Below are 25,419 nucleotides of genomic sequence, written 5' to 3' on the forward strand. Positions count from 1 at the left end.
ATTTTACCTCTAATATAAGAAAGGCGAAATCCCTGAGCCTGTCCTGAGCTTGATGCATCTGAGTGAAAAAATATCCACACATGGTCCCTTGCAGAGATGAAAGATGGAGGTATGGAAGATCCACACACTTTGTACTCCTCCCTCTTGGAAGATGGGCCAATCATCAACCAGTCTACTGCACACTTCTGAGAGTCTTCCAAATCAAAGTTCTTAAAACTGTTCAGAACAAAAGAAAGCACGAGTTAGAAAGAGGACATGTATCTGGAACAAAACCTAACAGAGAAAGAACAGACTCTAATGGTTGACTTTCTGCATCAAGCAGTGCTGACATAAAGGGATCAATTCAAAGATAATGCAACATCTACCTTCTATATAGCACCTTGAGTACACAGAAACAAAGCACATCCCCAATTGGAAAAGCACCCATCCCACAAGCATAAACATCATACCAAAGTAGCTCCAGAAGCTGAAAGAATGAGTCCTCTTTTACTCAGTCCTTAAACAAAACTGCTTCCTAAAATACAGATACGAGGAAAAGCAAAATTCCAGAACACATTATACAGAAAGTAGATTAATTTCAGCAGCCATTTCCAAGAGTTAAAACTATGAAACTAGGGATGAGAGGGTTGACTACTGTCTTGGAAAAAGAACAATAGGAAGCAGTACAAAGAATCCTAAAGGGCTAAGTATGAGAGACAAATCCATTCTCTGAGCTATGGATAGGAAGGAGAGACCAAGAAGAGAATAGGGGTGGAAAGGGAACGTAAAATCTAACACCATTATCTTTTAATTCAAATATTAAAATATTCCCTTTCTGGGAATGCAAATGCAGAGCAAACAAGACTATAACACAGTCAAATTTCTAGCCCTTCTGCTGACACAACCCAAGTGATTATTCAATAGCAGCTGATCTGGTGCAAAGAGGAGCCCTGACTGTTTGTAGAGCACTGAACACAACTGGATAATAATCCCTAGCTGTGGCTCAGGAACCATATGTGGTATTTGTTCTCTGATGAAACAGATTGCATTTCTATTCAGCAATCAGCAATGACAATAGCAGATTGCAGACTGCACAGAAAAGCATACTCATTAGGAAAGGGCACACTGTTCAGAACACTTAGAAATGAATTTTGGTCCTTTTTTATGTAACTCAGCTACACCAAATTAACTTGGTAGATGTTGTGCATACTCCATGCAAATATCTAGACAGAATTTTCAGAAAGGCAGAAAAGTTGTTGCAAAATACAGATCTCCTTCCCTAAATAATTTTTCACAAAGATGAAAGACAAATTCTTTGAAAAAGACAATGGAAAGATAATTTTCTGAGATCAATGTGTATTTACAAAGGGCTGCCAATGCCTGCCAGATCTTGACCTTTGATACTGAAAGGGAAAGAACAGCAACTATATAAACTAGCTAATTCATTGGGGCAGGAGACTCAGCCTACCCACACTTCTAGGTCCTGCCAAACAAATTGGCTTAACAACTCTTAAAAAAATGTTATCAGCAAGAGCATGAGAAGTAAGAGAACACTGAATGTGATAAGTTCAAATGGAAATTAAGAGATGACAAACAACATATGTGCAAGGACATTCCACCTAGAAATGTCCTTCCTCTTCTAACTCTTTCTCCCACCAACCTCTGTGTGTCTTCCCAGCTCTGAAGAAATATTCCCAGAGCACTTAATTCTTTGCTATAAGCAATCCCATCAAGCTTCTGAAACCAGCATATATTGCAAGGAAGTTTTAGATGACTGTGCAGCCAAAATAAAAAGATTTAAGTACTCAGCCATTCAAAGATAAACCAGAGTATTTCTGTTACAGGTGTTCTGCATAAAATGTTCTTAATGACCAAGAAATGAACAGCCACTGCATCATGAAAAGGAATTATCCAAAGCATCAGGGAAGCCATAGGTACTCACATCAAGTTTGTTTGTTATGTGAGATGTGAGACAGCATTGCTGAGCTACCACACCAGTTTTGCTCTCTGTAACTCATTTTGGCACCACACATCATGGAGGGTTTCTATCATCTACTTGGAGGATTGTTCATAGGATTTTTTAAATGAAAACTTTTTGACTAAGTGTTAGAAATACCCATCTGCCCAACAACAGAAGTTTTGAAGAAAAGGGAACAGTCACTAAATCAAGAAATGGAAACTCACAACTGGGAAAGTGGGGGGCAGGGGGAATGACTAAAACTTTTTTTTCCTGTATGTTACAAACAAGTTCATTTACTACATCTTTTGGTGCTTTACTTCTGTAGTTATTTCAGATGTACCATGGTGAACCTTAGAGATGCAAACAAATTCTTCTCCTGTGTTACCCAGCTCCCAGCACTCCAACTGGGTCCCACAGCCACCCATTTTCCTTGCTCTGCTGAAAAGAGCTACTTGTGTCTATCAAGTAAATAATTCAGCCACAGCATGGCTACACAACACAGACTTCACAACCCAAGGGGAGAATCTGCCTATACAATAAGCTGTCTATAACCTACTTTAAAAAGCATTTCTTTCTAGGAAGAAAAATATTTAACATTTTCAAGATTCATACATAGTAAGAGTACAGAAAAGTCAGCTACATGCACATACCTTGTTCACAAACTCCTTTGCAGATGACAGCAATACCTCTCAAGAGCCTGCATTTGTGTGCAATTCCTATCTTTTATTTGCACCTTGGAAGTCCAGTCTTGTACATTGCTAATAAACAGCTTTTTTTGGTTGTGGAAAGGAACAACCTTTAGTTCCAGCTTCCAATGCAGAAGCCCAGGCATACAGAGGATAACTGATTTTCCTCAGTGTCACCTGTGGATCTCAGATTCAGAGCAGAATCCCACATTTCTTCACTGACAAATCCAAACTTCAGCCACAGAGTACAAGAGTGATGAGGCAGAACAGACTTGCAAGGAAACACTGTGTTTAACAGATTCCCTAAGAACACCATGCCTCTCAGAGATACACAAGCTACTGGAAAAAATGCCTTGGTGTTCAAAAAGGGGAATACAGAATGTTCACAAGAACAAACTCTTTTACAAAAACAAACACCTTAATCCCAAGTGCTCAGAAGTTTCAAACACAATTTCTCTGTGTATGTTCTAGCTCTAATGTGAAGTTTTATGTGTAATAGATACCACAGCAGTTATAAAATTTCTTCTGCTAAGAGACAAAGCAAAGTCAAAGCACTTTTGTTCTCCCTTATGCAAACTAATCAACAGATGTATTGTCAACAAACTTTCCTTTGATTAAGGAATTGTCACTATTTCAGCACCCTTTTAAGTTATATTGCCCCTACTAGAAGCATATTTTTCGTCATTTACATTGGTGGTGATTTTACAAGACCAAAAGCAATATATACTTGAACAAGCCCTCAGCACAAAAACACTACCTTCTAAAAAATATGAAAACAATATAAATACATATGTTTGCAATTGTAAGTATAAAAAATTTGGCTTCATAATGCATTTGTGACAAGGTTTTGTGTTAGAGGTTTCTGCCATTCTTCTCTGACATTAAGTAGCCAACTGATTTATTTTAGCCAAGACTCCTGAGTACTGCACTCAGCCTCTACTGCTTTACTTCTTTCATCATCTCTAATCAGATCTAGAGCTGCTCTGTTCTAGTCCTCTGAAGAATAACTTAATCTTGCTACCCACAAAACATTTATTTATTCAGCTGAGCTTTCTCAAACTGGAATGCAAATTTTTCTATCAAAAGGGTTGAATGAATATTGGTAACATTGGAAGTCAGGACAAAGACTTGTGCTTGTACTGCTTGTAGGACTACACAGACACTGTACAGTCTTTGGAAAAGTACTCAAGGCTGTAATTACTGATCTTGAGGGAAGTCTCAGACCTTTTGTATCAAAAAGCTACATTTTTGTGACTGAAACAAGAAGAAAAAGCCACACTGAAACAGAGAGTACTCATGAGTAACATCATCTGGATCTCATGCAGCACCAGCCAGTGCCACGGTATTTTTAAACACCCTGGGCAGGGAAGCACAGGACTTGAGAGGAAAAGCAGTTCTGCTCAGTCACTAATCCTCTCCAGCAAAGCCCTCTGACAGTTCTGCAGGACTGGAACAGGGACCAGGGTCCATCCTACCACGCAAGCTGCAGGGCACAGGGTGTTAAACTCCAGCCCTGGCACTCCTCAAACACAGCCTTACCCCGCAGACACCCCCTCCACCCTAGAGCTTCACTTCCAGAGCAATGCCCCCTGCCTTGGCATCCTGGCACCTGGTGATAAAGGAAAGAGAATCTGGCTTTCCTCCAGGCTTTTTTTCCTCTCCACAAGCAGAGCACACAGCCCTAGTCCACAGGGCAGGGAGAGGAAAAGCAGTAAAACATTGGAATTTCCAGCACCAGAACTACAATGTAAACAAAATACAACACCCATCACAGAACATCCTTCAAAATGGCCTGGCCTTAGGCTCTCTCACTGCTACCTGTGGATCACCAAAACAGTAACAAAACAGGAATATAGCAGGAGATTGGTGTACAAGGTCAAAATTATTGGACCAAAATTTGCAGGTTTTGTTTCTCTTGAAAGATGCTGTTGTCTTGCTCTTGCAATGTCTCTTCCACATTTTTATAGAGAAGTACAACAATAGCCAATTAAACACTGAAAATATTCAGAATTTGAGGATCAGAAGTGAACTGAGAAATGCAGCACTAAGTCTTGTTTTTACTGAATTCTGCAGAATTCAGTTATCTCATCTGATTCTTTTTCTAGTGGCATGATACTGAAATAGAAGTTACCTCCAACAGTGAGCAGACCTCCAGAAGTTTACAGGAAATTACAGTATTAGTCATATATATCAGTTTTGGCCTATGTACTCACATGAAGTAACAGCCTACAATGGTATCTTCCTATTATCTATTTTTACATTGCTGGAAAGTACTTAATTAAACCAGACTACCATAAACACACATTAATAATCTATATAATATATGAGAAAAATGTGCTCCCTGCAAAACTAATGCTTAGCAGAGCTTAGTTTTTTGCCATCTGCACTGAAAGAAACAGTAGCAGCTAAGAAAAAAAAAGTACTTCTATAAATAATGTAGGGAATTCTCCACAACCCTTTCAGTAATTTAAGCACGAGGGACTACAGAGTAAAGAAAAAGAAAGCTTTCTTAGTAACTCGGAAAGGACAAACATGAGATGCAAAATCTGAATGAAAACAATTAGTAAATAAATAAAAAAATAAATGTTCAATTTGGCCCTCTAAACTAATTTTAAAATTGGAGAATAAATATTATGGATAGGGCAGTAAAGCACAGTCCCAAAATAAAACCAATTAAGCAAGAAAAGTTACTTCTATTTGCCAGCTTCTCACAGAAAGTGGAGACTGTGAACAACTGATGACTCAATTGGCTCATTAAAAGCTTCTGCTTAACCACTGAAGCACAAGGACCTGAAGTCAGGAAAGCTCTGTTCTACTCCCAGCTCCCAAGCAGCAGCTAACTGCAGAACCTTAGACAAGAGACACTGCCTAGTAGGGGCTGTTTCTTCAAAGGCTGAGCAAGTAAATGGCTTTTGTGAGGTTTTCTCCAATTAATGTCATGTTCTGAAACACTATGAATTTGGTAAACAGACTGTGAAGCAGTCCCTTTAACTCTTCACACAATTACAGACCAGCAAGAATACATGAACAGACCTCCATTTTATGCAGAAATTAAAACTCAAATGGTATCTGACAATTTCCTTTTTTCAAAGCCACTGAAGTGAAAGCCAATGAAGATGATCCCCTCACCTCAATTAATAAGAGACAGCTTGAGTGGGTCACTTAGTAGATTGCTTTTCAATACTCTTATCTTGAATTCTGAACATGGAGAACATTTTACTTGCAGTCCCCTAAATTCCAGTAATAAAATAATAAATTTATACTCCACCCACACCAGGGTTAATTACAACCATCAAGTAACAGCAACTGCTAAACAATTTTTTTTTTTCATAGATATGAGGAAACATAAACCTATAAAGCCTGCAAAAGATAGCAGAGAGGCAGTTACTGCATATGACACCTTTATATGATCTTACATGGCTTCTCTGAGAAAAGAAGCATAAAAATAGAGAAAATGGGTGCAAAAACCAAGTAGTTTCCAAAACAATAACTAGCAACTGATCACCTGAATTTAAAGAGACATAACATAGTCCTGGAAAACAGTGGCTACAGGCTTGTTCACAGTCTCAATAGAACCATTCCATCAGAGACACAAACCTGAAAGAAAGTACTGAAATATGCATACAGAGTGGTATAAGCACAAAGAACATATACTTCCTTTTCATGGGAAAGCTCCCTCAAGGATTTATAAAAATTAAACTATAAAGCAAAACAATAGGCATGGAAATGTGAGGATATGAAGGAAATCAATATACACATGAAAGACAGACATTAAGATATAGCTTCTAAAGGAGATGGCCCCAGAAGGCAGCATCTTACATACACATGTACATCTGGTCACTGTTCTACTGAAAGCTGCTGAAAAAATAGGTTTATAAAAAATAACCAGCAAGTGCAAACAGTTTAGAAATAAAAAATACTTTCAATTGCAATTTTATCCCTTAATGACTCCTGCTGTATCTCATTATATATATCTCTTACATAACACTGCTGTCTTGCAGTCAACAAGAATTCAAGATCAAAGGAAGTGCACACTGTGTAACACAACACAAAGGAGATGGGCTTTTCTGAAACCTTTCAAAATGCAGATGTTAGCACAAGAAGTGTGTTTGATTTTCCTAGGAAAAGCTAAAAAGCTACTCTTATGCCCTTACCAATACATTGTTAGACTAAGAAGCATATCCAACTGGAAAGCAGCAAACATGCTTGCATTTGAAATCTCCTAGCCCAGGCAAGTCAGCTCCTTCTTTTACATCCTTGCCATTGCAAGGGCAACAGCCTTGTAAAGCAATCCTCAGATGCTGTAACATTTTGCATTTCATACACTGGAGTGAGTCATTCCAAGCACATTTACAGTCACAAAGACAACACCCCAACACTAATCCCTGGGATGTAAACACGTAGTTCCTATTGTTTGCATGTGCAGAGGAGGGCAGGATATGGCTGTGCAGTCAGTGAGAGAAAACAAACCCATTCAGAAATCTTGCAGGTCATATTGCTGTGCATGCATCTAAACTGCACACACATTATTACCAGTTGCCACACCTCATATGGTGTTTCTCCAGCCTCTGTTACACTCACACTTGCAGAAGAGAGTCCTAACTCTAACTGGAGCTCTGGGACATTTTCATAGCCTAAACTGCAGCATTACTCTCCAGTCAAGTCCTGTGTCTCATTTGTCTGCTTTTTCAGCTTCCAACAATCTCTGCTTTGAAACAAATTCCCCACATCCAATGTAATGTAATGGGGTTTAAAAGCATGTTTCTATTTATGAATTTCAAATGCTGGCAGCCACTTCATTACTTTTGGTGAGTATTTCCTATTTTGAACTATGGATGGTGGAGCCTTCCTATTATTCCATCTGTGGCAGATTTGTTTTCCATTTCTGAGCACCTGCAGTTGAAGAGGTTTTTCAACCCTTCAAAGCACCTGAGCATATAATGAGCAGATGGAGTCAAATGTAACAGTGCTAAAATCCCCCAAAAAAACTTTTCCTAGGTTTTAATTTTAAAGTAAGAAATTGTTGGCTCATGATGGATCCCACCATGAGCCTAGAGAAACTAGGCACATTCAAAGTATGCTCATATTATACCCTAAACATTCTTAACAAACCATTTGCAGTTCATTTTAGTCTTCATTAAATAGCATTTTTTCTAGAATTGAGCTGAAATTGTACCACAAATGCTAACTATTACTTGATTTGTTGGAAATAAATATTAAGCAGAAAAGCATGTGTCTTTTGGTAAACAAGTAACAATAAGCAATAATTATCCTTTTGGTAAACAAGTAACAATAAGCAATAATTATCTTCAACTGTCTATTAAGCATAGCACCATTTCAAGACATTGGTGAAAATGCTATTTTTTCTCTAAGAATTTTACATGCCCACTGAAGCTGTTGCAGGTTTTATAGCCTTCACCTACTCCTATTTATAAGCAACGAAGGGAAAGGGGACTTTATAATGTGACTAAATATATTGCTGTTTCCCATTCCCTCAAATGTCAGGGGTATATGAAATCTCACACAGGCACTGTGAAGATAAATACATTAAAAGACCACAAGTGACCTCTGTAATCACAGATGTCAGAAGAACCCTACAGAAACAAGCCACAGAGAAGCATTTTTTAATAGAGGTGTCCAACCTGGAACCATGTTCCAGTGTAACCAATTTCAGCTCTCTCTGATCATCCAGTGGCTCTGAAGACAGCCTCACACTGGTGTATCAGGTAAACTCACATTTGTTTTGTTTCAGCAAAGCAATCCTTTACCTCCACAAATATCCAAGCATACCTAATTGTTATCATATCTCCATGATCTCCCTGGATGTACCAGCTGCAGTTTATGGCTGGAGGATAGTTGGATGGCCAGGAAGGACTGTAGATGACTCCCCGTCTCTCTGTGTGCTGTTCCAGCTCTCCACTGCAAGCAGCTGTTAATAAGAGGAGAAAAATAATATTGTTAATGCTTTGCCTAATCAACAATTCATATCAGCTTCAAGAGCTTTCATCAGTTTCTGGAGACTGCAGACATATGAGAGTCCAAAGTTTTATCCTCTTACTGCTTTTTCCCTGCCCTGCTTTTTAATTAAGACACACCAAGTGCAGGTAAGCATAACCTGAATTTCAATGCAGGACCAATCAATAATCTTGTATGAATCTACCACAGGCTACAATCAATATTACTGCACGGATCTGCCAAGAGGATGTAATACAGAAATCCTTCTTACCAGCTTCCCAAAGCCCAGGTAGGTCACCCAGCAAGGGAAGAACATTCATATTAACTGCAAAGTAACTAGCAGCTCGTTTTGTTGTGACATGCTCCTGGACATGCTGTTTATTCCCTTAACCACATGAAGAGTTTGTAAGGGTTAAAAAAACACTACCACCCACCATATCCCCACTCCTCCCACGGAAAAGTAAACTGCAGACCAATGTTAAATGTTTTCACTGAACATTACTAAAGTACTCTAAATTCCTTCTGAACCCACAGAGATGGGAAAAAATTTCAAGACAGGGAAAGGAGCAAACAAGGCCAAATAAAGCTCAGCATTTTCAAAGCACATTTAGTTCTTCCCATGGAAAAGAGCAGGCTATATAAAACACTTATAATCGTAATTAAGCAATTCAAAAATGAAAATTAAATGTTCTGAGGACAAGTTGAAAAGCTGTTCTGATAAGAAAACATACTCCAAACAGACTACAAGAGGGAAAATTCTCTGCAATGCAATAGCTATTCTGAACACTCTCCAAAAATACTATTTAAACTATTTTTAAAACACATTACTATCTAGAGCATGACTTGTGGACTGCAGCTGAATATTTCAGTTTTGGAAAGAAGCTTACATTCTTGTAGCTGAAAAATGTAGGAAGGGGAAAATAAAGGTTGCCTATACCTTGTCACCTCATATATATACACATCCAAATACACTGCATAATAAATGAGAGATTTACAGTATTGCTTGAAATCCAGCCACAAAAATACACCACTTTCAATTCCCAGCTGGGATCAGATTTAGCTGCACTGGAGGGAGGGAAGGAAGGAGTACCAGCAAAGCTACTTGGCTGCAGTCAGGTCAGGTGGCAAGGCTGCCTGCAGAGCTCCTGCTTGAGGCTGGGCTGCAGCACATCCCTCCAGAAAACCCAGGCCTGGCACTATTCTGTGTGTTCACAGTAAGCACTTTTGAAGTGAGAGCCACAGGAATACAAAAAGCATCAGGTGAGTAACTTGCCTGAGGCAAAACATAAAAATGCTATTATTTTTACTCTCCAGGTGGAACATTCCACTGAAATACAAGTATATAACTCCTACTAGTTTCAAAAGCCACAAAAACATACAGAATACATAAATAAATGAAAACATTTATCTCCAAACAAATATTTTGCAGTAGTGAAGTCACAAGAACAAGAATTTTGTTATCACATTTCTAAAACCAGAGCAGCTCCATGCCAGATGCTGGCAAATACTGAGATGCAGTTGCAATTACAGAAACATAAAAGCAAATGTAAGATCCACAGGACTTTTCAACTGCAGTTCTCAGTTTCTTTAGGTCTATAATTGTGTTTCTCCACATACTCGTTACTGCATCAACATATCACAGAAGCAGAAGAGGACCAAGAGGTAGCAAACACATGAAGAAGCTGGAAAGGCTGCATCTCCTAACTGCCAGGTTAATAACACTTCAAAATGGGAAGGAAACAAATCCACAAAGTGAAAGAACAAATATAAGCAGACAGCACTATCGAGAAGCTTCCAGTAACAGCAAATATTTCTGCTGCCCTTGTATCATATCAAGGGATTAATATCCCTTATTCATAGCACTTGCAATAAAACAGAGTTAAAATTACACAAAACTTATTTCGTTTCCATTCTGAGGAAGTCCCACTGACAGGCTGATGGCTCTGCATGAGCACTTCCATTCACACATCCATCAGTGTAGTTAGGGAAGCTATTATTCTCCCAAAGACTTGTTTCTCAGTTTTAGGGAGTAATTACAAAGACTCTGAGCAATAGTTACTTTAGTATCCCAGCTTTTTTCAAGTATTATCACTACATATTTTTCTTTTAGAATAACATCGTTTCCTTATGTAGAGGATCTGCTGTAACATCACAGTTCAGGTCTTCAGTGAGAAATGCTTTTTCTTACTAACACTGCACATCTGATATAAATGTGAGGCAAGAAAAACACAAGTGACAAAATAAACAGATTTTTCCTTTCAACAGAAGAACTGTAGCTGTGCAAATCTAAGGACATAGCGAGGAAGGGGCTGCACTGACACTATATGCCATTTTTGGCAGTTCATCTGACAATGGCTATTGCTGCCAATTCTTTACTACGGCCTTATCCTCTCTGACACATACCAAGCTTTTCAGACTTGTCCTACTGAAAATCAAAAGGACAATTGCTTGGCTCTTGCAAAGGGTCCTGATTTGAACAGACCACAAATCTGAATTAATATCTGTTTTGGTTTAAGATGATTTAAAGGAGAAGCCTCTGGGTCTAGCTATCTCCTTCAGGGGTCTAAATAAGTAATGAATATAAGTAGATTAAGTGAAAAAAATAACCCTTTACTAAAAAGCAGAATAGCAACAGTCAGAAACTGTGGATGTGACAGTTTAGTCAGAGAGAGAGAAACAGACAACTTTCCCAGGCATCGTCCTGGGGAAGTTGTGGGAAGCTCAAAGAAAAGAATTAAAACAATTCTTTTCTCAAATCTGTACCCCTGGTATTTGTGACCATGTGGAATGTTGTACGTGATGTTTATGGACAAAAAGGTTGGTTCCTAATTAAACCAACTGTGTGAGGGGTGTTGTTTGAGAAAAAGAAGGTGTTGTTCCTAATTAAACCAACTGTGTGAAGGGTGTTGTTTGAAAACCAGTCAGGTTTTGGGGGAATGATCCTGCCTATAAATATCTGAAGTTCCTAATAAAGTTTCACTTCATGCCTCCTGTGTTTTAGCGTCAATGTCATTGTTTCTCACCGTTCATAATCCAACGACGACAAGAAACAACGGCAAATAACGACTAAATACAAAACTGCTCAACCCTGTGGACTGCCCAAAACAAAAAAAGACCCCAAACAAAAATTGCCGGGCAGAGCCCCCAAGGCGGTGCATGGATTTCGAGCATGCGGGTCAAAGGACAAAGGGGGAAATGGTGTCAGTCTTTTCTCCACCACCCCACTCCGTTCTCCTGTCTCTCCCTTGGCTTATCTGCTGTCGGCTGGAGCCCTGCTGAAGTTCTGTGATCCAGGGGCTGCCAGCTCACGGAGGGCACTTGACTCGCTGGAGGCAGGGGCAGTGGGAGGGCGGCCGGGCAGGAGGCTCTCGGCTGGGAGCGGCTGGAACCGGAGCGGTCGGCAGCGCCCTTCTCTCCCGCTGTCCGCGGCTCCCGAAACCGCGGGGAGGGGACAGACCCACACTAGGGCTGAAATGGCTGATCGCTGCTGCTTCCTCTCGAACGGCCGGAGGAGGAGACACCGAGCCTGGGGCTGGAAACGGCCTCGCTGCAGCTTCCCTTATCTCCGAGCCTGCCACCACGAGGGGCAGAGAGGCTGCTCGGGCAGCTTGTGAACGACCCGCGCCAAAGCAAACTCACACACACCGCTCACGGATACACACACCGCTCACAGACACAGAAACTCACACACACCGCTCACAGACACACACACCGCTCACAGACACAGAAACTCACACACACCGCTCACAGACACAGAAACTCACAGAAACTCACACACACCGCTCACAGACACAGAAACTCACACACACCGCTCACAGACACAGAAACTCACACACACCGCTCACAGACACACACACCGCTCACAGACACAGAAACTCACACACACCGCTCACAGACACAGAAACTCACACACACCGCTCACAGACACAGAAACTCACACACACCGCTCACAGACACAGAAACTCACACACACCGCTCACAGACACAGAACTGCTCACACACACACTGCTCACAGACACAGAAACTCACGCACACCTCTCAGAAACTCGCACACACCACACTCACAGACACACAAACTTGCACACAGCACTCACACACACAAACACGCATACAGCACTCACAGACACAAACTCACACCACACTCACAGACACACGCACTGCTCATTGACACACAAACTAGCACACACCACTCACAGACACACACACCACACGACACACAAACTCACACCACACTCACAGACACACAAATTCACAGGCACACACACACACACCACTCACATGCACACAAACTAGCACACATCACTCACACACACATCACTCACACACACAAACTCACAGACACACCACTCCTGGCCAGGAAACCTCTGAGATACAGGAACAAATTTTGGGCACACATGATTACTGTCATTATGAATGACACCAAGACAGTATTGCCAAAACTTAATTACACTGTTTTAACTGTATGTCCACAGTCCCTAAACGTGTTGGAGCAAACTGGGGACACACACATACACCCCTCCCAAAACTACTGTAGTGCTTACCCGAACCTCACTTAATTGCCTGGTGTTTTTGATGCCTCTTTTGCCACCAACGCTCATTACTATAGGCTTTGCAAACATCAATCGACCTCCTCCCTAAAGCAGTCGCCTGCCCCTCCACTCCTTCTGCACTGACGGCTGCAAGGAAGGAAAGGTCAAGTACCCAGCACAGCTTTCAGCAGCTCTTTTTTCACACACACAAATCTTGAAAGAAATACCTTTACTAAACACAGCCTTCAGTGCTGACAACAAAATGGTAAAACTACACAAGGGCAGAATTTTATACTGTTGGGGCTTCATTATTAATAAAAGGGTCCCAATTCCCTCCTCAGCTCCTGGCCATGAAGTCTGCAAAATCACACACATGCCTAAGTATTGTGTTAATAAGTACTTAAGGCTTCAGCATGACACTGTGATTCCTTAAGGAAAACAAACAAAAGCCTGTTCAAATTGCCAAAACATCTAAAGGAAAGGGAAGTTCCTAAATAGAAAGGCACCGTCCTGGATTCTGAAGACCTTATCATCAGTTACAACACAAAAGAATAGTGATAACACTTTTTCAACAATTCGGTGTCTTTCCACAGCCTTTCTGCACAAACCTAGAAGTGAAACCCAATTCACTAAAAACTCCCAACTGCTTAAATTTCCCACATTTAGCATTACTGAAGAAACATAAAAATACCAATTCCTGAATTGTCCAACCAACGCACCAAAAATCTTACTAAGATTGTGCTTTTAAAGAAAAGATAAATTATGAAAACAGACAATAATTAATCTTCCACAGTTAAAAAAAGCCCTAAACAACAACAAAAACTAAAAAAGCAAAGAAAAAGGAAACTCCAAACTTTAAACAGATGCCAGAAGAGATTTGAGTTCAGAGAGTTTCTGTCAAGAGGGCATAAATCTTAATGAGGCTTTCTGTAACAATCAAATGGATTTCTTCTACTGTAAACAGCAGTAGATTCCCTCTGCCAGTTAATTATGCCACAAATACATGGAATGACATTTCCAAAACTTTTACATTAATAATAATACTCTTATTTTTGCAAGAGTAACTGTAACAAAACATACATTAAGCTTCACCAAAGGACAGAGCTAGGGTACTATGCTGTGCTGGAATACATTTTCAGACAATCCCAGACAAAAATAAATCCTGCAGCTTCACATTCTTCTGCACCAGTCACAAGGAGCACATCCCAACCATCTGCTCCAAGATAAAAGATGTTTTGCACTTGCTACAAGGAACCTCCTCTCAAACCCAAATGCTTGGCAATACACATTTCCTCAAGTAGCTCTCTCAGTGTCAGCAGGAAACTCTCCCCAAGTTCTCACAACACTCCCTCAAGGAGGGCTTGCACACATGGTTTAATGCAGATCCCTTATGCCTGTGGGAAAATAAGACTTCAGGCTCCCCTTTGCTTTGCCCAGTCTCCTGCTGGCTTCTTCTGCCCCTGATCAGAGCCAGTGAAGGCAGAGTCCAAGGGTTCCACCTACAGATGTGACAAAATCTGATCTCACCTGCTCCATCAACAGGCCCACCTGGCCTTGTGTGAGCACAGGTAAGAGAAGCTACACATGGATGGATCCCTCTGTTGCAATGACCTTTGATGATCATTTTCATCCCAACTCCAGTTATACCATCAGGAGACAAGGTAACTCAAAACTGTATAAAGACAAGAAAACATGGAGGCTACATTGCTCTGAGGTTTTCAGCATGCTTTCAGAATAAATGCCAGGTGTTACAACTCTATTTCTAGTGAAAAAAAAAGTGTTAAAAAGCAACAGAGCCAACTGGAAGAAGTTCTATGTATTTTAGGCTGGGGCAGTATCACCAGTCTAAGTAAGGAACTGTGTAATTACTTAATTTACATTCTGTAAACTCATGCATCATACACCAAACAGATGCCAAACTCCATCAAAAGCTAAAGAACCATCCAGGCAGAACATACTAGGACATAAATGACACTCTGTACTTTTTCCAGTGAAAGAATGGAAAATACTGTCTTGCAAACAATACGTGCTGCATGGTTTGTCCACACTTCCTCTAAGCTTAATTTAAACAGGTTACCTAATCATAAATTACTACCTTCTCCTGATTTAAACCTTCTCTCAACCCCCAACTTTGACTTCAACACTCAAGCTCCCACACTGTTCAATCTACTGTCCTAGAATTATTTTTGAGTTATTTTTCTGTTTTCCAATATCCTTTCCTTCCATCTCCCTTATTTGCCATTTTCAGTTTTAATTGAAGTTGCAGCCTCTTTGGGAATAAAGTACATCTACACGTATGATGGTGGATTTACAGTCACAAGAAAGTTATTATCACTAAGAAGACCCTGCCTGCAATATTCCCATAATGCCAGTAAGTCACAGCACTGCTAGAGAGAAGGAAATTGCACCAAGTGCTGCGATTCTGGTTAGATTTCCACACTGACATTCATAAGACATTTTTAATATTCTTGTTTTAGCTTCTTCAGGAATGAGCCACTCTCTCTGACTTGGTACTCCAATACCCAGCACTACTGTGACCTTAGCCTCAAGCTCACAATTGTTATCTATCACTGACAATGATGCAGTCTGTAATCCTGTTGTGGTTTAAGCCCAACTGGAAAATAAACCCCACGCAGCCACTCCTGTCCCTCAACCCCCAGGTGAGAGATGAAATGCAGATCAGGGCTGAGATAACAATTTACTGTTACTGGAACAATTGCCAATTTAACAGCAACCAGATGAGAAAACAATCAGTGACAGTGACACCACCAGTGATAGCAGTGTGTGACAGAGGGCGATGGCCAAAGCACTCGGAGCCTGACAGGGACAGGACCAGGAGTGACCAGAACACAGAGACAGGGACAGGAATGACTGGACCACAGGGACAGGGACAGGGCCAGGAGTGACCAGAACACAGGGACAGGGACAGGAGTGACCAGAACACAGGGACAGGAATGACTGGACCACAGGGACAGGAACAGGGCCAGGAGTGACCAGAACACAGGGACAGGGACAGGAATGACTGGACCACTGGGACAGGGACAGGGCCAGGAGTGACCAGAACACAGGGACAGGGACAGCGCCAGGAGTGACCAGAACACAGGGACAGGGCCAGGAATGACTGGACCACTGGGACAGGGACAGGGCCAGGAGTGACCAAAACACAGGGACAGGGCCAGGAGTGACCAGAACACAGGGCTGGGGCCAGGAGTGACCGGAATGGCAGTGCAGCCTCCACATGGGACCTTGGCTTTGTCCCCCTGCCGGGCACACACAGGGACAGCCCTGGCACAGGGACAGCAATCCTGGCCTTGGGGACAGCGGGACAAAGCCCAGGAAGAGTTCAAAGTCCTAAACTTCCTAAGATGTCATTGTTAGTCTGTCTTAAGCAAATGTCACTTAAAAAGTCACTCCTTCATTAGAACATCTCTCTGCATGGGGAAGAAACAGCAATAGCTCAAATAAACAGTAAACAGAGGTAAGAAGTATGTCTTACCTAATGAGGTAACAGCACTTTCTATTTTCCCAGTCAGGAAGAGATTCACTGTGTAAAGACAGAAAAACAACGTTCAGACAAATTCTAGCAGTACAGGGCGGCAGTCAGTAGTTAACCATTCCTAGGTGTTTGCTGGGGTGTTAGCACAAATGCATTGCAGTTTCCCAACAAGAACTTTGCTTATCTGCACAGGCAAGTCGTGTAATCAGCTATTATCCTTCACTGTAGCTAAAACAAGTCAATACACAATGGAAGTTTAGTATCTCTGGAACAGTCAGCAAAAGAAACAACTGCCAATCTATTTTAAATTATCTTCCACAGGATTAATTTTAATTGCAGAACACAGAAGAACAATCACACTAAAATGCGATTATTATCCTTAAATACTTCTCTGAATAAAGCAAAGTTTGCTCCCCCCAGGTAAATGTCACCTTGAAAATCAGCTGCTAAAGCTAACATGATTGCCTTGACTAAGCAAAAGCAATGAAGTTTTCAACAAGGTCCACTAATACAATCAAAACAGGATGAGGCAGTACTTGCAATACATATCTGACTTGCAAATTAAGTTCCAAAGACTCTTCACTTTCTCAAGTCTCCTCTCACAGTGTATACCATTAAAGTGATCTGGAAAGGGTAGTTATTGCCAAAGAAAATTTGTCCTGTGTCATTGTTGCTCCAGAAGACAGCATTAACATGTAGCTCCCTATTAGCTTCCCCAAACATTCTTTAAAAATTACAGCGTGTCCCACTGACTGCTCTGATTTCAACAGTAATCTGTAATCTACAAAAATAGCCTATTAGCAAAATGACAAATGCTTAAAAAAATTAGAAAGGTTTAAAATGTTACCAAAAACTTAATTTACAACATCCCAGCCCAAGCACTCACTTGGCTTTATTTTGCATATGTTAAGTCCTAAATCTTTTAATTGGTAATCTCTTGGCAAGAATTTAGTTCAAAACATCATTTAAAAAATCAACAATAGGAGAAGAGAGGAAGAGAAACCGTCCCTGTTCCCAACGGTCACTTAGGAAGCAGCTGACAATTAACACTATTTATGGCTCAGAGTGTGGGCCCCCATTGTCTTCTACACTGTCTAAACACATCCCAAAACAATGACCCTTGCCCTGACTACCTTCTGTTATAACTTAAACCAGCACAAGAGGTATAAAAAGTACTAAAGGAGTGGAAATAAAAAACAATCCCTCAGCTTCCCAATTCAGGCCCAGTCTTATTTTTCAGTCACCACACTGCAGCAGCCCAGGTGCCTACAGCTGTCCTTCTATGGCTTATATCTGCTATCCAGTTTGGATTTTCTCCTTTTGGGAGGAATGCTACAGACCTCAGGCTGAGGCCAGGCCCTGCAAAACAGAGAGAAAGACTGCTCCTGGGTCACTCATCACAGAGAGTGACTTCCCCCTCCTTCTAACCAGCCTTGGGACTGAGCTTTTAGGAATACACAAAACAAGGAGGGCAACTAAATGGCAGTGTGAGTAATGCTACAGGAGAAACTCACCTGAGCCATAGACTTGTGTTAATAAGCATTATTATGATGTTCAAAGGACCCTAACAACACTGGTTTTATTACATAATTAGCTAACATCTGTAACATTTGTTATGTGACAATAACAACGTGCCATGTAATTATTTCTTCTTTCTGTTAGGTGAGTAAGAGTACCTAGGAGCAAAACCACTATCCTGTACCAGGAAACAACACAGCCCTGTTAACTCTGGCAAACAGCACATCCGTTAGTGACAAACTCAGGATCACACCAGTAACAGCAACACAACATTTCCTCATCCAGGACTGAAGTGCCACTATTTCTGTAACCATAGTAATATCGTCCTAAAGACTGAGATGAAATTAATCCATGATTATGTCACAAATTTATATTCATGAGAAGTAGAATACTTGGTTTTGCTCTAAAGAAAGTACATGAATATACTCTGCATAACTAGTATCAGCACAACTGAATCAGGGTTTGAAGATACAATGTATGGAAGAGTCTGGGTCGGTACTACCACTGTAATCTTTCTTTGTGTTTCCTACCTGAACACTCCCAACAGCCCTAAGAGGAACAAGCTCTGAAGCAAAGGTTTCCTCACATGGCTTAAAAGAGGCCCCTACTCCCTTTAAATGGAAATAAGTAGGATAAAGACAAGGGGCATAATAGAGTGGAATTAGCCAACTCAGAGCTGCATTACTGAGGACAGTTAAACAGAGAGCCCTAGCTTATTAACACAAATGAAGCTATGGGCAGCCTTGCACACCACACCTGGCAGATACCTAAGAAAGAGAACCCCCAAAAATACTCATTTATCTCTGAAGAAAACTTTTATTGGCTGCACTTGCAAGTTCTTCACTCTCATTTTCAAACCCTTTTATACCAAGAAGTCAGCAAAAATAGCTCTTTAAAATAAAATCTAAGTCACCAGATATTTTCCCAAGCAACTGAATAAGCTTACAGTTTCCAATACCCATTTTGCTCACTCAAGACCATCAAATCAAACCACAAGAGCACTGTTAAACCAGCACCCAGCTCTCAAAACTGGCAGAGGCCCATAAGAATGAACAGCATTCCCTCCTGATCTTCTTGTTTCTTGTCAAAATAAAAACAGGTAGGAGACTCAAGTATTAGAAAGTTTCCTAGATGCCCTTTTTCTTAACTGTTGAGCAGTTATGGGAAAGGCAGAAAAAATCCCTGAAGTGGTTCAGTAGGCTTGAACTCCATGCAGGAAGTTTACTGTGCCATTCATCTGGATTGCTAAATAATTCTCAGGGTGAGGTTTTTAGTTTGGAAAGTGGCTGTTTGGATCAAAAGGGAAATTTACATCTTGGCACCTCCAAACCAAAGGACAGCTACCAGGCTTTCCCCACCGCCAGAAGGGTGGGGAAAGCCACCCTTCTGGGAAAGGGGAAAGAATCAGTTTCACTGATTCCTTCTTATTTGATAACTTTCTATGTCCTCCAGAATTTCTCAAGAACGATAAACAAAATGGCTTCACAAAAGAACAGTTGAAACAAACCCAATTCCAGCCTTTGGAGCAGCAGTTTACAGATGAGGTCACACAGCAATGGTCAGTGGCAGTGCATTGATACAGACACCAAACACCCACACACAGGCCATGGGAAAACAAGGGAAGGATGGGATGGCAGGAAGCAAGAACCAAAAACAAGGATGAAAGGAAAGGACAGACAAGCAGGAAGTAAAACACAAAAATAGTTAAGGTAGCAGCATTAAGTTCTTATGTGTTCACTGAAGCAAAATACCTTACAAGCTTCCCACCTCTCATGTTTCTCAACTTCCACTACTGTCAGTTGTGCAAGGAATAGGAATAAAACATTCCAGCTGAAAAGAAGAGCCAGACAGTGAAATTCTAGAAGTCATAGAAAGCAGAAATCTACTAAACTTTCAGCCTGACATCACCCACACCTAAACACAAGAAGTGTTCTCACTTCAGCTTTGGAGTTTACATAACCTTTTATTATCTCATTGGTCATTTTAACAATAACCATGCTATTTATGTCAACTAATAACAGGTTTAACAAAGGTCTGACTGGGCCACAAAAAAAAAAAAAAAAAAAATCCAAACAAAATTTTAAGTAACCCAAAACACAATAAAACCCCAGAAAAACAATAAGAAATTCAGAGATACAGGGAAAATATGTATCTTTCTGTAACTTTAAATAAGCAATGCAGCAGACATAATGCTCATGCTGTGCACATCTCTGAAATCCTGTTAAGACTCTGCAAAAAAGAAGAGTTGTAGGACCTGGATGTTCAAACTGTTTTGTAGTTTAGCTAGCTTTTTACATTGTACTTCCATTAATTAAAATAGATACATTTGAAATAACCACAGCAACCTTTAAACTTCAACTTCCTACATTTTTCTAGGTAAGCACTGATGTTAAGGAAGCACTTTTACAAAAACAAGCAGGCTGGTTTACAGAACAAGCAGTCTGGCCACAAGATATCTCTTTCTGATCGTTTGCACAACGAATAGTAACTGTCACTCAGGATTATTAAAAATTAACTCTAATCCACTTCATTAGCAAAGAGATGTGGGTTAAAGCATCCTGGATGAAGGAGCTGTGACAGTTTACCAAGTGAGTGCCTGGAGGGCTCAGCACAGCGCTGCTCAGCTGCTCCTGACTGCGCTGCCCCACCAGGATCCCCTGGCAGAGCGGAGCACTCAGCTCTAGCAGCTCCTAACTTCACGTGTCCCTGTGAAACACGCGGGGCCTGTCGCTCGCTCCTTCCAGTCACAGCCAGGCGCCAGCGCTTCTGCCGAACAAAAACCATCCCCTGACTGAACGGGCTGACAGACTGGAAAGCAGTAATACGCTTCATCACGTTGCCATAAATTAACACCTGCTGAGAAGCAGAGCGGAAAGCAACAGCTTCAAGCAGAAGGGAGGGAAAAGAGCAGAATATGGCAGAGACACGGAGGGAGAGGAAATGTTTCTTCCCGTTGCCACTCAAGAGAAGGGCCGGGCAGTCCCTGACCGAGCCCGCACCGCACTCCGCACAAGCTCACAACCCACGAAGAACCGCTGATGCCTCCTAAACTTTTTTTTTTTTTTTTCCCAGAGCTGTGCGAGGTTATGGCAGCGCTTCCAGAGCCAAGGGCAAGGCGATGGGCTCCGCTGGATCCGGCAGCGCTCTGCACGGCCCCACACCGCCGGGCAGCGGCCGGGCACGGCAGCCCGAGCGGTGCCGGAGAGAGCCGTGGCCGCGCCGGCCCTCGGTCCGTTCGGAAGCGGGGTGACGGGAGGGGGCTCCGCCAGCACGATTCGGTGCGGTGCAGCCTCGTCCCATCCCGCGTCCCCCGCCCACGGTCACTTCCCGCAGGGGAGGAGGGGGCCCGGCAGTCCCCAGAGCCGGTGCCCGCCGTGCCCGGACGTGCCCCGCCGCCAGGGAGCGGCCGGGCCGCACTCACCCAGGCAGATGGCAGTGAGCGGCGCCAGCGCGCCCTGACGGAGCTGCGCGGCCGCTGCCTTCTCCATGGCGGGTCGCTGTCGCCTGCCCTTCAGCGCGGGGGGAACCGTGGCGGCTCCGCACCCGCCGAGCCGCTACGCCGAGCCGCAGGAGTCGTCGGCGGCGCCGCCGGCCCGCGGTGCCCCCGCCCGCCGGGGAGCCGGGAGTGGAGCGGGCGCCCGGCGCGGCGGCGGCCCCATGGCCGGCCCGCGCTGCCGCTCCGGGGCAGGTGGCAGAAAACAGACCGCAGCGCCGCCGCCGCCGCTGCCCCACGTGACAGGCCCGCCGAGCGGCTGCGGCGGCCGGGCCAGACAGCGAGGGGAGCGCAGCGCCGCCCCGCTCCGCTCCGCGCACACCTGAGGGGCCGCCGCCAGCGGCCGGGCGGCGCGGGCGGAGAGCGGCCGGGGGCGGAAGGGACGGCGAGGGCCGAGCCCGCCCGCGCAGCGCCGGCCGCCGCGCTTCCTGTCAGGCACGGCTCTCCCCGCTCCCGCCTCGCCCCTGCGCCCGCGGCCATGGTGCAGGCAGCCCGCGGGCCGGGCCGGGCCCAGCGCTGCGCCCCGCGGGGCCGCGGGCCCATGCCGGGAGGCCGCGCCCAGTGCCGCCGCCGCCGGCCCCCCAGCCGGGAGCCGCCTGGCCCAGCGGCTCACCCGGATGCCTTTTCCCGGCAGTTTCCTCCGGAGCTACGCTGAGTTGGCTCCGCGGCAGCTCCCGAGAGTGAACGCTGTGATCGGTGATGGGCGCATGGAGAAAAGCCTTCTCGGGAGCCCGGCTGTCCTTGGAGCTCACCGTGCCTTCAGCCGTACCGGGTGCTGGGACCCAACCCGAACCCTTCCAGGCCCTGCCGACCGTGGAACAAGTCATCTGTCATCACACAGGTAATGTTTCCACAGCACAGGCAGCCAATTCGGATTACTATAAACGACGTACTAACCCATCCTCTCCCACTGAAAATGGACAAGGCTTAATGTGTTTACAAGCAGCAAGACGACAGAAGTTAACTGGGAACTTCATGAGGAGAATTGCAAAACAGTGCAAGGGGACAGGTACCCCTGCCCAGGTTGCTGTGACAGCTACAGTGAACCAGCTGTACCTGTATGTACCTGTATGTATGTTCACATAAACGTGTTTGCTAAGCTTTTCCTTGTTTTCCCATTTGCAGATGCTCACATATTGCCCCTGAGAACCAGTACCAGTGCTTTAGGCCTTTTTATTTCAGCAATATAAAGTGTGGCTACAGTAGTGCATCGGGTTGAGATCCTTACCATTGCTGAGCTACAGACCTGTGCCTTACCTTTTCCTTATCAACTCCTTTCTTGGAATTGTTGGATTTGTAATTTGCATTTGCTATTACTCTGGCTCTTAATGAATGCCTAATGGATGATTGGCCTGAGGATCAACAGTATCATGTCGGGTGTACCTGCAAGGAAAGAAATGGATGTCATAATAAATATTTCTGCTGGGCTAAAGACGCACAAATCGTAAGTGGGTCAGTACAAACAAAGTTTACCTGTAGGTGAGAAGGCCCCACACTCAGCATAGCAGTATCTGTCTGTTCTGCAGACACGGCCTATTTCACATGTGTCTGTGCAATTTTACACAGCATAATAAATCACACATTTCTTTCACATCTAAATTCTTTGTAATCTAACCAGACAATTCTTAAACCTTTAATGGACCCATGATTGTAAAATCATTTCTTCTGGGTTTTTGAGCAGTAATCCTCAAATTATGGGTCTGTAAAAGCAATAATGGAACGTTTCATAAAAGAATTTTTCCTTGGTGAGTCTATTATTGTAATTCAAACAACACATACAGTCACTTCTACATCTTGCATTAACCCTTTTTATGATAATTATGAGTAAATTATATCTCTCATTTCCATTAAATGACACCCTTGCATCTCACCAAAACAGTACACTGTATAAGACTGAAACCAAAATGATGGAGGCAAACTCCTTTTTTAACAGATTGTGTCGATGCCACTAACTTGTTAAGATAAAATCCACTCTGTTTAGAGTTATACTTTGATGTTTACATAGGACTAATTTAAAATTTTGAGACCTGTCACACACTTTAAGGTTCACATAAATATATGTATATCTTAGAAAACTTATATATGAAGGTACATATGTGTATGCTCCAGCATCTGCTGGCCTAGGGGAATTAATTATCACATCACAACATCCACCTTGTAAACACAACCAGCAGAACCCATCCTAGGTGCTCTACTTCAGGGTGATTTGCAGATTATTTTAAAATCCCTTTAAAAGAGTTGTGCCAAAATGAATCATTGCTCAAGCCACATGTCAAGCCTTCATATCCCATTTCAAAACATGATACCGAGATGGCTCTAGGAGCAGATGTTATACATTATGCATGCTGGAGCATCATTTTAATGCTTTTGACAGAACTGGATCACAAAGAAGTCATGTAACACCACTAAAATAAAGTTTTAATAAAGGTTTACTGAGTGTAATCAAAAGATATTACAATTTTTCAAAATATGCAGTAGAAAAATGGACATATAGAATAATAAAAAGATTATGGATTCTATCAATGTTAGTACTAAAAACGTGAAAATAACTTGGAGCCTAGCCTATCCATGTGTGTAATACCTGTCTTATGCTGATTACATGTCATTTTATTACTTTATTCACATCAGTTCCCCCTGTATCTAGTTTTTGTAACTAGTAAAAGCTTATGCTTCTTTTATAAGCATCTCTATCTGTGGATTAATTTGGTTGATATTTCTTTAAACTAAGGCTATAATTTTACCAGTTCCACAAGTAATTTATATGCATTTATCTCCTTTTCAGCATCAGTTTCAATGCATGTACAGATTTGTGCAGATCAGCAAGACTGTGATCCCATAATAATCACCACTATTCTCTTCTGACAGCTGGCATTAAAGAAAAGTTGGGTAGAAAACATTAGGTGTGGTGAGAAATTATTTGTCTCAGCCTCACACTGTTCATCTCTGGGTTTATTGCATCACTGCACAACACTCTCTAGCTGCATTTAATAAGGTTTACATTTAGTGACAACGGCGCTCTCCCCAAAAGAGAAGGAAATTCTCAAGGGTACTTTGCTGCACCAACTTTAACACTATTTCTGCTTTGATCCATTATAGATCATTACTAAACTTCACAGTGATCTGTTTTCCTTCCTCTTCTCTTGGAATTTGTAATTCATGAATTCTGTGTAGAGCTGAAAAAGCCCTGTTATAATTCACATTCATTTTATGAAATGTGATGGGAATAAATATGAGCAATTTGGTATCACAGGAAGGCAAATACAAATTGTTTGATGGAGAATTAGTGTAAGAACATCACCAATGTATAGGCATTTTTCCAAAGAGAGTGCAAAGCTGTGATATTCTTCTATGACACTCTGTACATTCTGTGAAATTCTGAGCTTGTATCAAGCAGACCAGATTATGAGCAGCAATTACATTAGGGTAATTGCTTGAAAAACAAAATAAAATTATTCTCTCTTGAAAGGGTTCATTTGTCTTTGTAACTACTATCAAGGCAGCATTAATTGCATATTAGGGTTTTTTTATACTTGTAACTTAGCTCTCTTAACAAAACTGAAGGTCCACACAACCTCTCCATTAAGTAAATTATGTCTCATTTGTGTTTAATTGTATTACTAAGATCAGATTTTTGAAACATGCAGCATAATTACAGAGGAGGATTAGAATTGTCTGTGTTTCAAATACTTACAGAAATAATTAGAGGAAGTTTGTCAGGGTTCCTTAACAAATTTTTTAAGCTGCACTTTATCAATAATCTCCACTGGACAACAAGTCATTCCCGACACCTGAAAGAAAAAGCC

At 42.3% G+C, this 25,419-nt stretch overlaps 1 protein-coding gene across 3 annotated transcripts in view; it reads right to left on the reverse strand.

Moving 5' to 3' along the window:
- LRP3 (LDL receptor related protein 3) overlaps positions 1–25,032 on the reverse strand; it is a 30,269-nt gene extending 5,237 nt beyond the window's left edge. Inside the window, exons 1-4 of one of the 3 annotated variants that reach the window (XM_050978897.1) lie at positions 22,230–25,032; positions 16,606–16,653; positions 8,416–8,554; positions 8–216 (exon numbers count right to left, since the gene is read on the reverse strand). In XM_050978897.1, the coding sequence (XP_050834854.1) occupies positions 8–216; positions 8,416–8,554; positions 16,606–16,653; positions 22,230–22,443 (610 nt within the window). In that variant the 5' untranslated portion in view covers positions 22,444–25,032. Of the gene's footprint in view, positions 1–7; positions 217–8,415; positions 8,555–16,605; positions 16,654–21,544; positions 21,827–22,229 lie in introns of those variants that run through there. The other 2 variants (XM_050978898.1, XM_050978899.1) reach the window with 2 other exon arrangements.
- Between the last annotated feature and the right edge of the window lie 387 nt (positions 25,033–25,419).

The sequence above is a fragment of the Serinus canaria genome, chromosome 11 (genome assembly GCF_022539315.1).
Source record: "Serinus canaria isolate serCan28SL12 chromosome 11, serCan2020, whole genome shotgun sequence".
In the NCBI taxonomy this organism is placed as follows: domain Eukaryota; kingdom Metazoa; phylum Chordata; class Aves; order Passeriformes; family Fringillidae; genus Serinus; species Serinus canaria.